Source organism: Maniola hyperantus, chromosome 7 (genome assembly GCF_902806685.2).
Source record: "Maniola hyperantus chromosome 7, iAphHyp1.2, whole genome shotgun sequence".
Classification (NCBI taxonomy): Eukaryota; Metazoa; Arthropoda; class Insecta; order Lepidoptera; family Nymphalidae; genus Maniola; species Maniola hyperantus.
Genome location: NC_048542.1, coordinates 1,935,779 through 1,951,202, shown reverse-complemented (window position 1 = coordinate 1,951,202; position 15,424 = coordinate 1,935,779). Strand labels below are relative to the sequence as shown.

The following is a 15,424-nucleotide window of genomic DNA, read 5'->3' as shown; positions in this document are numbered from 1 at the left end:
CACGTTCTCTTCATTTTATTTATAATTTTCTCCTAAGAAAGATCTAAAGTTCATCATCATCATCAACCGATAGACGTCCACTGCTGGACATAGGTCTCTTGTAGACTTCCACACGCCACGGTCTTGCGCCGCCTGAATCCAGCGGCTCCCTGCGACTCGTCTGATGTCATCCGTCCACCTAGTGGGGGGTCTTTCAACGCTGCGTCTTCCGGTGCGAGGTCGCCATTCTAGCACCTTGGGACTCCAACGTTGGTTTTACGAAGTATGTGCCCTGCCCATTGCCACTTCAGCTTCGCAACCCGTTTAGCTATGTCGGTTACTCTAGTTCTCCTACGGATCTCCTCATTTCTGATTTGATCACGTAGAGAAACTCCAACAACAACTTGGATCTAAAATTAACGATGCGCAATTCCGAGATGTTTAAACAGTCGAGAGTTGATTCGATTGAAAAAACTGGCCAAGTTCGAGTCGGACTCGCGCACCGAGGGTTCCATACTACAGAAGAAGTAAAAGGGTTAAGAATCACTTTTGATAACGAATCGATACAATATATTAACGATCGCAAAACTAACTTTATTTATTGTTAACTAGCTGATGCCCGCGACTTTCGTCCGCGTGGAATTTGGTTTTAATAATCCCGTGGGAACTCTTTGATTTTCCGGGATAGAAAGTAGCCTATGTGTTAATCCAGGGCATAATTTATCTCCATTCCAAATTTCAGCCAAATCCGTCGAGTAGTTTTTGCGGGATTGAGTAACAAACATCCGAATATCCAAACATCCACACATCCAAACATCCACACTTTCACATTTTATAATATTACTATGTTAGGATATTAGGATTAGGATTAGGATATCAAAATTGGCCGCTCTTTTTCATGTATGGGAGCCCCACTGAAAAATAATTTACTTAATTGAATTTCTAATGCAATATTCGGTTTTGGTTCAACGTTCTACCAAATACCTTTTAGGTTTAACACATTTCGTCTACGAGCTAGAGACCCGTGACACGCGGACAGACAGACAGACGGCATATGGTTCCGTTTTACCCTTTGGATACGGAATCCTAAAACGTGTTAATATGTTGATATCAATAAACGTTCGTGATACACCCAACGCCGGTTCACTACAGATCACGGGTCTCCTCTCAGAGTGAGAAGGGTTTTTGACCATAGTCTACCACGCTCTGGCCAAGTTCGGATTGGTAGACTTCACACACCTTTGAGAACATTATGGGGAACTCTCAGGCATGCAGGTTTCCTCGCAATGTTTTCCTTCACCGTTAAAGCAAGTGATATTTTGATAGCTTAAAACGCACATAGCTCACAAGTTAGAGGTGCGTGCCCGGGATCGAACCCCCAACCTCCCGAATAGGAGGCGGACGTCTTAACCACTAGGTTATCATGGTTATATTTTTACCTATCACTAACTTGCTCAAATACTTAACAGCTTATATTATGTTTAGAAAATATAATCCACACTTAAAATGGTTAGTTAGGTAGCTATCTAACGAGTGTTAATGTAGTTATTAATTACCATTTAGTTACTTTTTATCAAACAAATTAACTTTAACGTATGCCTACCTATTAATATTATAAACTAGCTTAGGCCCGCGACTTCGTTCGTCGATTTAGGTTCCGTGGGAACGCTGTGATTTTGCGATATTAATAATTCTAAATTCACGAGGGCGAAGCCGCGGGCATCAGCTAGTTTAATATGTAATTTTTAACCGACTTCAAAAAAAGGAGGAGGTTCTCAATTCGTCGGAATCTTTTTTTTTTTTTTATGTATGTTCCCCGATTACTCGATGACGCCTGGACCGATTTTGAAAATTCTTTATTTGTTTGAAAGGGTATACTTTTAAGTTGGTCCCATTTAAATTCGGTGAAGATTTGATGAACATCTTCGAAGATAGATACTGGAACTCCTCAACGGTTAAGAGTAAATTGCTCGCGATCAGTGTAATAGCTTAGTAAACAGTAGATTTTTAACCAGTCATAGCATAATTCCATGGGGCCACTAAAAATTGTGAAATAATTTTTTTTTACAAAAAAAATAAAAACCGACTTCGATACACAAACATGCCGGTGCCAATTAGCTTTAGCTGCGCGAATCGTCTAGACTTCATATTTTTATGAGACTCCACAATGGCACCTCATTGGCACCGACCCCAAAAAATATTATGATGGAACTATATTAACTCTTGTATACATAATATATTCGGTAATAAATTAAATTATTTTTCAATTTTTAGTGTTTGTGTATCGAAGACGGTTTTTATTTTTTTTTGTTAAAAAAAAATTTAATATTGAGAAATAAGGATTAGCAGAGTAAAACAAATTCACAATTTACAACTCTAATAGATAGTAGTGGCTAATTATTCTGCTGTGCTCTAAACTAAAATGACAGGCCTGGTTTGGGTTTCACAAAAGATATCCTAAACTAAAAATAGTAATCAGTAGTATAAATCGACACTTATTCATAACAGTACTGTTGGGTGTTTCCCCTCTTTTCTGGTGGGAAGAGTGAGGGTTGTCGAGTGAGTGATGTTTGATGACGTTCGCGTAGTAGTGCGCAGAGGCGCGCGGGCTGCGTTTGCGCATAGGGTCCGAGAAATCCACAGAGTAGAGGCCGTATTTCATGCTGAAATAAAAAATATTTTATATTTATTTATTTTATTTTTATTTTTCATGTACCAAAATTTCAGTTACATTGTAGTAATAAATTAAGTCACATTGGAAATGCTTATCACTAAATAGAGATTTCTTCCAGCTTCCCATTCAAGGTTGTAAGCCGTAAGGCGCATTAAGAAGTGGAATAGGTCATACGGTAGCTAAGTACTAGAATCATTATAAAATTAATACAAGGATCCTTAGTTAATATATGTATATACAAAAAGATGGATATTATGTCTATGGTATCTAATGAACTATATAAATATCTTATAAGAAATACCTAAATAAAATACCTATATACAATAATAATATAATAAATAATTAGGTATAAGCATAATATAATATGTAAAATATATAAAAAAATGTATAATATAAAAATGAATCACTAAATGTGTGCTCATCGCAAATCTCGAGAACCTATAATGAACCGATTTCGATAATTCTTTTTTTATAATATTCCTTGAAGTACGAGGATGGTTCTTACGGAGAGAAAAATTTAAAAACTTTGAATCGACTGTTAGGCGGAACGAATTTCGCCAGGGCAGCTAGTAATATATAAAATACTCTATATTATTATAATGATAGGTAATACTGCTGCCATTAATTATTATAATATGGTCTCGCTATGACTGCTGCACTCTGTATTTGAATGAGTGTAGTATAGAGAAAACTGTCACCCAGTATACACCTTGTATACACTGTATACTAAGTGACAGTTTTCTGTGATATTTTTTCATGAAGTCAGTACCAAAGTTGGGTAGCTAGAGTACGGTGAAAGATTTGTTATAGACTGTGTTACATCGGGGAGTAGCGAAAGGATTTTTTGAGACACATTCTCTTGAACACAATCTCTAAACTAAACTAAATTAACAGATCTAAATCTAATGCCATCCTTTTCCGCGAGCAGGATTATGAAAGGGATAGCAATAGAGTTAGGCGTGTCATTTTAGTTTAGGTTAGAGATTGTATACAATGGAATTAGCCACATTCTGAGCGCAACTAAATTGGGTCCCGCACAGACTTACGTATAACCAAACATCCATTCGAAGTTGTCCATGAGAGACCAAACTGCGTAACCGATCACATTAGCACCATCTTCATTTATAGCCAACAATATCTGGAATTGAAATAAGTAAAGAACTATTGATAAATTCCGGGCAGGTATAAAAAAATGTCCATATCCAAACCGTTAAAAAATTCCTGTAATGTGTGTGTGCATTATTAAAAATATCCTGTAATGTGTGTGTGCATTATTGCATGCATTTTATAAAACTGATACATCCAACCACCAGGGCCCAAGCCAAGATGGCAGGCCCTAGCCGAGAAGGCTTGAAGGAGGCAAAGCCTCGAGGCCCGTACCCCCGTCTGGTCGTTCTGACCAAACGGAGATGACCCTGACTACTTATAGGTATCTAAATAAAAGTCGGTGCCATTTTGTTTGTTCAATAGCCCTGTCCATATTAGTAGTCGAAGTAATATTACAAGTCAATGCCCACACCGGGTTTAGTAAAACTGACATAGCCCTTCCAGGTTAACCCGCTTCAAATTTAGACTGCATCATCACTTATATGGCAGTGAAGGGTCTAACCTGTAATAAATAAATAAAATACCTCTTTCAAATAATCTCGTATGAAGGCAATACGCCCTGTATCATACAAGTCTGGCTTGCTGGTCGCGTACCCATTCTCAGTGATGAGAATGGGTACGTTATTGTAACGCTCCTTTAGCCAATTCAGTTGATGGCGAATGCCTTTGGGTGATACCTGAAATCAATACTTAGTTAATGTTTGCCTCCACTTCGTGTCGTAGGTCTACGTGTCTAGTGTACTTTGACCACCCGTTGTGCCAGATCTTTTTTCCACGCACATGCAAACTGTGGAATCAACTCCCTTCGGCGGTGTTCCGCCATTAGATCACAACATGGGGTTATTCAAAGAGCGGACCAACAAATTCCTGAAAGGCCGGCAACGCATTGGTACCTACTTACTGTAAGTGTTCATGGGTGGCGGTAATCACTTAACATCAGGTGACCGGCCTGCACGATTGCTCGCCATTTTATTTAAAAAAAAAACTTTGCACAACATCCTAACCCCCGTGCCCACCTGTCGTTTGTCGGGCCCAGATTTAAATCAGATGTTCAAGTGGAAGAAAATTTTATATGAAGCTATTCACACTTGTCCCTAAAAACGGAGCCCTTTGCTGTCTATCTGTAATCTGTATGTCTGTCTGCTGGTGTGATCGCAGTCAAGAGATAACTTGTAATAAAATAAGTTGATATTTCTTACCGTTACGAACTTCCAATCGCTATGCGACCACTTGGGATCGACCTCGAATACAGCATTGAGCTCCTTCGATCCGAACAGGTACCAGGATCCTGGCACCTCGTCCTCACGAGCAGCTCTGACGAGACGAGTGGTGTAGTGGTTCAGGCTGTAGAAATCGTATGTACCTGCAAGAGTTTTTTGCAAGATATGGCTTCATGCTTAAGGCGATATGGGATTGAAGTTGCACACGGGTGCTCTCAGGGTGAGATCTATATAGCGCACTCTGACTTAGCTTCGACTTAAGACAGAGTTAAAACGAGACAGAGCTATATCTCTCACATAAATCTGTCTCGTTTTAACTCAAGTCAAAGTGCGGTCTATAGATATCGGCCTAAGACGCGTAGCGGGCGCCCGGAAGCGGTAATCTGGGCCGCCCGAGATTTAAAATTATACCTAAGTATGTGCTGTTACCATAAAACAATACCGTAATCCCTTAGTGTATTAAACGTTAAACGTAAATCCGAAATTTTATTGAAATTGGTTTTATATCAATCGAATAATACTGGTTTTTTTCCTAATAGTCGTGTAAAAAATGCGTATTTTGGGGAAACTTCGCGAGTATATGGAACCAAATTGTGCTAATCGTGTTTGGGCTCTAGTAATTCACTAAATACTTAATGTTTAATTTTTATAACATTAAAAATTAAATACATAGATACGTATTTATACAACTTTTTTGTTTTTGAGGCCAAAACTTGATTCTGCAAACATCCAAAATGTGCCTCAACAGTCAACACCGCTTTTGGGACGCATTTCGCCTTAATAGTAGTTACTTTCAATTCTATTCAAATTTCTTTATTGCGAATATGGGTAAACAGTGCAGATATTACAAAACAAAAAGGTACAGCCAAATTCTGCCTATTAGCATGCAATATGTTATGACTTATGAGTTATGATATACCGAACAACGTGTACATAGTTTTGATAAAATTAGTCAAATTAAATACTTAGTCACAAAAAAATACAAATTTAAATGATAATGTTATAAATGTCAAAAATTAAAATAAAACTAAAATATCTCTACAAGGTTATATCGAGTAATATGTCTTTTCTAACAATAGTTTTTTCAATTTTATCTTAAATAAAGGAAGATCTCGCGTCTCAATTATATATTTTAGTCTTAATTATATACCTTGTATTAGTTTTCTCTCTTCTTCAGTGAACGGTGGCAACCTTGAATAAGGATAGCCTTCCTTTTTACTGTATTCCGCCATTAACTTCTCTACAGCAGGCGGCCAACCACCTTCCGTGGAGTAAATTGGATCTGAGTAACGTCCAGCCTTAAATTAAGGAAGGAAGAATTAAGGTACAGCTCAATAGTTAAAGCTGCATCATCATTAGCAGGTCTGATTGCAGCTAAGCGCTATAAGTCTATAAATTAAAAACAAAACCGGCCAAGTGCGAATCAGACTCGCGCACTGAGGGCTCCGTACATACAATCTAGAGTGATGATTTGATTGAGGGAGCAGAAATTATGCTTATTAATGATCTATTAGATATGGATGAATTTTAGCCCCATAAACTACCGCTATACAAAAATCACATCATTTTATTACTACAGTCCAAGACGCTATTGTTTAGATTTTTTTTTTTTTTGTAAATTAAAATATAAAAACTATTAATAAATTGTTTAGATTGTGTTAGATTTATTGTGAAACTGAGTCTTACTCCGAATTCTCGCGCCAGTTCAGCTAGATCCTCGTCTTTCTCTGAAGCTGGTTCCAGCCATATGGGATTGTTGGCTATTGATATTTTACCTGAAATATTTGTTTTTTCATTTTTCACTTGTATAGATATCAAATACAATATAATATTTAAATACTAGCTGCTGCCCGCGCGCCTAGATTTGGATTTAGTTTTTCAAAAATCCAGTTTGATTTTCCGGGATAAAAAGTAGCCTATGTTACTCTTCATGTCTTTAGCGGAACTCATGCAAAAACTCATGTCGTTCCGTTGCTCATTTGCGGCGTGATTGAAGGACAAACCAATAAACCAACAGACAAACACACTTTCGCATTTACAAGAATTGTTATTTAATTTAATTTTAATTTAAAACAACTTTATTGTTACTAAAATTACAGAGAGTAAGAATACAGGATACACTTAAAAAACAAAGGGCGACCTTATCACTAAAGTGATCTCTTCCAGGCAACCCATACTTAAGAACTTATAGAACTGTAAGACGGGGAGTCGCAATGTAGTTATTATATATATATATATATATAAATAGATATATAGGCATACATAAACATACACTCTAATAGGTACATACTATACAATATAATGTTATATAGTATAATATAATATAATATATACATATATATAAATAATATATAAAATCAATGTAATGTAATTAAACAATAATACATAGCTAACTGTACATATTCTTATCGCAGAAAATCTACAGTGACAGATAGTGTTTCTTAACACGGTTTTTAAAGATCGCCAGCGATTTGGAGCGTCTTATTTCGACCGGAAGTGCATTCCACAGCGAAGCTGCTTTTACAGTGAATGATTCCGCGTAGCTATGCGTATTACATTATTTTGGTCGCTTTAAGCTTAAAGTCGTAACAGGAACGCAGGCCGCGATTACGTTCGAAGGAGCTAAAGAATTTAAACTGATCTTTAAGGTAGGGTGGTGACCAGGGATGGAAAAGTGTGGCAAATAGGATGGAAAGAACATGTAGATTACGTCGATGCCTAATAGGGAGCCAGTTCAGTTTTTTACGATATTCAGAGATATGGTCGTATTTCCTTAAGCCAAAAATGAACCGAATGCACAAGTTTTTATTATAATTATATATTAATATAATATAGATAATTGGGTATTTGACTCCAATTTTTTTATTACTTTATTATTTAAAACTAGAATAAAAATAATGACGTAAAATGAAAAAAACTAATTAAATCGATCAAATAACAAAAAAGTTATAAGCATTTAATATTTCTGATTAGACAGAGATAGCGATACAGCAGTTTGACGTCACACCTACTAATGCCATAGCGAGTTTTGCGAGAAAGGGATTGAAGACCGTCCAAAATTAAAATGCCTGTAACTTTGTAAATCTTTGTTGGATTTTAATATTTTTTTCAGGGTACGTCATTATTTTTATCCTAGTTTATAATAAAGTTATAATATTTATCACATTCAAAAGTAGGCAAATACCCAATTACCATGATATTTTGGCTTGAACGCCTCATCATAAATTCTCCACGCTTTAGCATGTGCCAGCAATACGTTTTTATTACAAAGGAAAGGTCCAAGTTCTTGTTCCAGGACCATAGGGACAATGGTACCCATGTTGTATATGAGGTCACAGACTATTAGCGGCTCATTGATAGTTATCCAGGTCTTGACCCGGTCAGCGTAAAGAGAGAATACTATGCGAGCGTAGTCTGCGAACCAGTCTACTATGAAAGGATTTGCCCAGCCACCTGAAATTTAAAAGATAGGTGCTGAAACATAGAAAGAAAGAAGAAAATACGTTTATTTTACAAACTGTGCCACACATCACATCTTAGGCCTGGTCTCCACCTTAGTGGAGCGGAGAGAAGATGTGTGCGGTCGGCCAATCAGATTAAAAAATAATCACGTGATAATTTTTTCACGTCATTTATTATGAACCTGATTGGTTGACTGAGCACATCTCCTCTCTGCATAGGTGGAGACCGGGTCTTATAACTAAGAGCTGGTTATTCCGGTGCTTCTTCCACTTGAGAATAGCAGAATGATATAAAACCGGCCAAGTGCGAGTCAGACTCGCGCACCAAGCGTTCCGTACTCGGGTATTTTTTCGACATTTTGCACAATAAATCGAAAACCATTAGGCGGAAAAATAAATAAAAATCTGTTTTAGAATGAACAGGTAAAGCCCTTTCGTATGATACCCCACTTCATAGATAGACAGTTATCTTACTTTGAAAATTGAAAATATTAAGTATTTGTTCATGAACACATTTTAATTTTTTATGATGGAACCACAAATTCACGGTTTTCGGATTTTTCCCCTTATGTGTGCTATAAGACCTACCTATCTGCCAAACAAGATTCTAGGTCAACGGGAAGTACCCTATAGGTTTTCTTGGCAGACACGACAGATGGACAGACAGACAAACAACCTTATTAACATAAAAAAATAGATAACTTACCAAGGTTCTGTATGCTCTGCGGAAGATCAAAGTGGTATAGTGTTATAACAGGCTGCACCCCTTTCTTCAGTAGGCCATCGATTAACTGGTTGTAATACTTTACACCGTCTTTGCTTATTCTATTTGGAAACCCTGATGGCAGTATCCTGCTCCAGGATACGGAAAATCTGGGAATTAAGGTTTCTTTTGTTTTTATTTAAAACTAGCTGACCCGCCCCGGCTTCGCTCGGGTGGGGATTGAATTTCCAAAAATCTTGAAACACGTATTTCTTCATTTGTGACCGAAAACCCAAATACAAATTTTTTGCAAATAACTTGTAAAATGACGGACATAAGTACGGTGGAATTTCGAAAAATCCTTTCTTAGTCGATACATACTCTTTACAAAGAACACACCCTCAAAATTTTATGTGTCTAGGACCAGCGGTTTAGGCTGTGTGTTGATATATTATAAGTCAGTCAGGACTTTCAATTTTATAAATATAAAGATGTTAAACTAATACTTAAAGCTAGCCTTAGCTAGGTATTAAATTATGTATCCAATTAATAACACCAAATAGTAATATGTCAAAATGGCCGCCATAATTAAAAATTGTTATTTCTTGTATAATGGCACCCTTCGTGTGCGAATCCGACTCGCACTTGAAAGGTTTTTCAAAACTTAAATTTATGCGGACGCTTTCGTTGCCACTTGGAATCAGCTGGTAGATAAGATAGTCCAGTAAATAGATCATTAATTATCCTCGCATTAAATTTCCGATCTAATTTCTTTTTTTTTTAGGTTAAGGGTCACTTACTGACCATAAAATGACAAATTGCTGACAGATCCAGGTGGAGCTTCGATCGCAATCTTGAAGGAAAGTTTTTGGCTGATATCTCGAAAACTATCCACTTTAGGGCAAAAATTATAAAAAAACATTATTGTAGAAAATAAAATTTCGCATCTTTTGTTTCCTGTACCCGTAGTATTATACAAGATTTTACGTCTCACCAAACCAAACCAAATTCGAGAGTCGAAATACTTCCGCGTTACAGTAAACTGGATCTTAAATGACTTGTTTTAAAGCTCAAGTTTGTCTACACTTCTACAGCCAGCGCTCCAAGCGGAAACATTGCGAAATTAAAATCAGTGGCATTGAATATTTGACTTCAATTCAAGGGTGTTTAGGTCCATTTTACTGTAACGCGGAAGTATTTCGACTCTCGAATTTGGTTTCGTTTGGTGAGACGTAAAATCTTGTACTACGGGTACTGTAAGCTTTTTTGTAAAACTTACCGTTTACGATTTATGGCCGATTGAATGAACCGCTTTTTCTATTTCGGCCGACAACTTTAAAAATATTGGAAAACCCGGTTCATTAAATCGTAAACGGTAAGTTTTACAAAAAAGTTTACAGGAATCAAAAGATTTGCGATCGAAGCTCCACCTGGATCTGTCAGCATTTTATGATTTTATGGTCAGTAAGTATAGTATAGTAGCTTAACCTAAAAAAAAAATTTACAAAAAAAATAAAAACCGACTTCGATACAGAAACACTAAAAATTGAAAAATAATTTAATTTATTACCGAATATATTATGTATACAAGAGTTAATATAGTTCCATAATAATACTTTTTGGTGCCGGTGCCAATTAGCTTTAGCTGCGCGAATCGTCTAGACTTCTGTATCGAAGTCGGTTTTTATTTTTTTTATTTCACAATTTTTAGTGGCCCCGTGGAATTATGCTATGACTGGTTAAAAATCTACTGTTTACTAAGCTATTACACTGATCGCGAGCAATTTACTCTTATCCGTTGAGGAGTTCCAGTATCTATCTTCGAAGATGTTCATCAGATCTTCACCAAATTTAAATGGGACCAACTTTGAAGTATACCCTTTCAAACAAAAAAAGAATTTTCAAAATCGGTCCAGGCGTCTTCGAGTAATCGGGGAACATACATAAAAAAAAAAAATAAAAAAAAAAAAAAAAAAAAGATTCCGACGAATTGAGAACCTCTTCCTTTTTTTGAAGTCGGTTAAAAATAAAAGAAATTGGATCGGAAATTTAGTGCGAGGTTGACCAAAAAAAAACGGCTTTATTTGCTGTACTCAGAGGAAATCGCGAACTTTTGAGCAACTTACCGGTAGAAATCCAACCCCAAATCGTGGGCCATATGAACATCCGTCCTCCACTGGTGGTAGGAGTCGCAGGCCACGTCGCCGTTGGTACCATCGACGATTAGACTCGGGTCGTTATGTAGCATAGCATCCCATATGCTTGCACCTTTATCTAGGAAAAAATTAAAAACGAATCTGTACGCTTAGTAGGTAGGTACCTATAAGATTTTACGTCTCACCAAACGTTGCTAGAATTCGAGAGTCGAAACACAATAACGTCAAAGTAAAATGGGCCTAAAGAGCCTTGTATTGAAGTAAAAAATTCAATGCCACTGATTTTAATTTCGCAACGTTTCCGCTTGGAGCGCTGGCTGTAGATATGTAGACAAACTTGAGCTTTAAAACAAGGGAGTTAAGATCCAGTTTACTATAGCGAAGACATAAAAAAGTTTACTGAGTAGTGCACGGAACAGAATTGTCTGTTCCGTGGAGTAGTGTCTGTGTTGGCAACACCACGTTTTCACTTCCGGTTGGTGACGTCAGCGCCCCTCCAGTGGCACGAAATCACATGAAAGGATGGCGGCTGGGCGATGACGCGCCGTTGGGCCCCGTGGAACAAGTAGCTTCACTTTCTGCTTAGACTCCAACCAAGCAACAATTGATTCAAAATACGAGTTGATTTAGTAATTTGAGAGTTTGGGGTACCAGCCAGGTAACCTCCCCGTGCGCCTGAGTGTTGCGAGTCCCTTTCGGGGGAAGAGCAGCGCTTGGGCCGGTGTACCCTGGTAACATGGTTAACAATTTCTCTTCATGGGATATTGTTAGCCATGGCTAATTGACCTGGCGGGGAGGGGGTGTTGTCCGCGCGTCCCTCTGAGTTAGCAGAGGGCGCAGTAGACGCACCCATGGGCATGGCATAGCCCCAGGAGCGGAGGGTGCGGCTGTGGTGGGTGGTTGGTGATGAGTGTTTCATCACCCATCCAAACACTGGCTGCCCCACCGGTCTCTCGCCTGTCCAGTTTGGACGGGCGAGGGAGATGGTGAGGATGGGGAACGTGGAGAGGGAATGGCCCTCCCCGCGAGCCCTAGCCCTCGCGAGGATCTCTGGATGATGGACACGGGGCGGTCCGTCGCTCACAGTGTGGTCCTCGAGTTGGTTGGCGTGCTGTGGTTCCGGCATGCTTATGACGGTGTTTGGGGACACGTAGTGCCCCAGTGGAGGGTCTGCTGTGGCGGACATCCGCTGGTGGAGTAACGAGGCGATGGGGTGGAACTTCGTGAGGTTTTTAGTCGGTAGGAGTCCGACATAACCACTGTGCACCCTGGTGACCAGTGGTACCTCTCCATGATGGATTTTCCTCACGAGAAAAAAAAATATTTTGAGAGTTTAATTTTTACAGTAGATAGATCGCCCAAAGTCCTATTTACGTCCATCGTAAAGATTGTCTATTATTGAATTTTGTGATAAAGTCACTTAAAATTAAGTTAAAGTTTACTTAGTTAATTACATATGTATCTATTTAATACGTGTCAAATGTCAATCACCAATAAACGACAAGTAGATAAGTGGCGACAAAAATATGGATAGGTACCTAAGTAGAAGTATTGACTAATAAATGATAGACCGCGTAAATTTCGTTTTTTTAAAATCCGATATGGGTCTCTTTGATTTTCCGGGATAAAAGGTAGCCTATGCCCACTTCCCGGGAATGGAAACTATCTCTGTACCTTTCATCAAAGTGGGTAAACAGAAGTAATAGATAGCAAACTTTCTCATCTAAATATATAAAAGGAAAAGGTGACTGACTGACTGACTGATCATACTTATAGGATCACTTTGTTGTCTGTCTGTCTGTCCGTCTGTCTGTCAAGAAACCTACAGGGTACTTCCCGTTGACCTAGAATCATAAATTTGGTAGGTAGGTGGGTCTTATAGCTGGTATTACATCACACAAAAAAAATTTAATTGTGGTCATAAACTAATAATTAGTATTTTCAATTTTCTTAGTAAGATAACTATATCAAGTGGGGTATCATATGAAAGGTCTTCACCTGTGCATTCTAAAACGTATTTCTATTTACTTTTATGCATCATAGTTTTTGAATTATCATGCAAAATGTCGAAAAAATAAGACTGCAGTATACGGAACCCTCATTGCGCGAGCCTGACTCGCACTTGGGCGGTTTTTTGTTGGAATTATTATCTTACCACTGACGTTCCAAGCACCTTCTACTTGGTAAGCTGATGTGGCTGCCCCAAATTGAAACCCTGGAGGGAATTTTAGGTCTAGACACCAGCTCGCTCTCAATAGTAGACCGAATATACTGAAAATAAGTGAAAACTCTAATTATTTTGAATGATAAAAGTTAAAACGGCTAAATCATTTTATAACAAACTAGCTGTTGCCCGCGACTTCGTACGCGTGGAAATAGGTTTTTTACAAATCTCGTGGGAACTCTTTAATTTTCCGGGATAAAAAGTAGCCTATGTCCTTCCCCGGGATATAAGCCAACTTTGTAACAAATTTCATCAAAATCGGTTGAACGGTTGGGCCGTGAAAAGCTAGCAGACAGACAGACAGACAGACACACTTTCGCATTTTATTATAAATGCGAAAATAGTATGGATAGTAAAAATTTCAAAATTGCTGCCATTAAATTAAGAAAACCGGCCAAGTGCGAATCAGATTAACGCACCGAGGGTCCCGTACTGTTGTATTTTTTGACATTTTGCACGATAAATCAAAAACTATTACTAATGCATAAAAATTAATAAAATCTGTTTCCGAATGTACAGGTAAAGCCCTTTCGTATGGCACCCCCTATGGTGTTCATGAACACTTTTTTACCGCTGCGGGCGAGTGCGGGTGACGTGCGGGTGTGCGGGACGTCCCCCCGCCTCTTGCGCGTTATTGCTATTTCGACCTGTCGCGGACTGTACATAACGAATTGGGCGCTAACATAAAAATTCTATAATTTTTCGACATTGATATACCTATTAAAATTCTTATTATAGGTATAGGACATAGTCAATCACACTTGTTGAATGCAGATTGGTAGACATCACACCTATGAGAATTTTAGGGAACTCTCAGGCATAAGGCAAGCTTCCTCACGATGTTTTTCTCCACCGTTAAAATTCCGTCAAATTTCTTTATGCCTTTATTTTACAAATTCTACGTTTAATGCATATAAATTATTTAAGTAGGTAATTGTGTACACGATATGTTAGGTGTTGTTGCTTGGATCCTAATCTGTTTTTGTATTTAGACTATTGTATAGTTTCAAACTGTTTTGTGTGACTTTACAATAAAATAAAATAAAATAAAACAAATGATATTATTTATAATTTCTTAAAACGCAATCTTATCTTATCGAACCTTAACTAAATAACTAAAAACGGCTCGTTTTGAATAACAAAACATTGTACCTACTTACCTAAGTAAAGTGACGCACAACATTGCAGGCATTGAACCAATATTTCCTTAAGGATCGCACGATAAAAACCTAGTAACAATTAAGGAATTGAGTACCTACAACTACATTAAGTAAGTACTTTTACAATTTACTGTCGTATTTATAACTTTGATTAAAAGAGCGCGCTTTTACTTTCGCAGCAAATATTATCTATATTATATTATTCAATGTTAATTAATTAGACAGGTCCACACCAAGCGAGACTTCCAAGCGAATTAGAGCTATATCAGGCGTCAATTAGGGAACGTCTTTTTAGGGATGATTTATGCTAGACCGTGCCGGGCCCGAGCCATATGTAACGTCCGACGCGCAGAGGATCCACAGATTGCAATTTTGTATGAAGGAACGTAACACGGACTAGGCCCGGAAGACTCAGAGATGGCACGGTCTGATGTAACTTCATACATTTTCCGATCTGTGTGTCTCGGGCCCGGCACGGTCTAACATAAATCATCCCTTACTGTTATCTATTTATTCGTTTGTTGACTAATCGATAATAAATCGACGGCCCAAAGCCTCTTAAATATTAAATTTTTATTTTGCGGCCGTGGGGCCCGGGGCTCGAGCTCTTTTGAGGAAATTTCGAAAATTGAGTCAACCAGGGACCCGAGAGCTGGCAGCTATCTTGGTCAAAGAATTAGTTTGGCCATCCAAAGGGGTAATGCTGCCAGCGTCTTGGGTACAATACGTCGCTGCGGTGG

General features: G+C 38.1%; 1 protein-coding gene across 1 annotated transcript; it reads right to left on the bottom strand.

Moving 5' to 3' along the window:
- Nucleotides 1–2,097: 2,097 nt before the first annotated feature.
- LOC117983925 (myrosinase 1-like) lies at nt 2,098–14,891 on the bottom strand. Its single transcript, XM_034970569.2, has 11 exons — nt 14,685–14,891; nt 13,456–13,571; nt 11,271–11,418; nt 9,148–9,314; nt 8,173–8,433; nt 6,667–6,755; nt 6,131–6,278; nt 4,960–5,123; nt 4,285–4,437; nt 3,700–3,791; nt 2,098–2,642 (listed from the first exon to the last, which is right to left on the bottom strand). The coding sequence occupies exons 1-11, from the start codon at nt 14,714–14,716 to the stop codon at nt 2,423–2,425; spliced, it is 1,590 nt and encodes a 529-aa protein (XP_034826460.1). The 5' UTR covers nt 14,717–14,891; the 3' UTR covers nt 2,098–2,422.
- Nucleotides 14,892–15,424: the final 533 nt, after the last annotated feature.

Excerpts from the sequence above, each read along its gene's own strand:
- LOC117983925 (XM_034970569.2), bottom strand. The coding sequence starts at position 14,716 with ATGCCTGCAATGTTGTGCGTCACTTTACTTAG. Across the intron at positions 6,756-8,172 it reads GTTCAAGCCAAAATATCATG|GTAAAATATCAATAGCCAAC; the intron begins GTAATTGGGTAT and ends CAAATATTTCAG. Across the intron at positions 3,792-4,284 it reads TACGAGATTATTTGAAAGAG|ATATTGTTGGCTATAAATGA; the intron begins GTATTTTATTTA and ends TTTCAATTCCAG.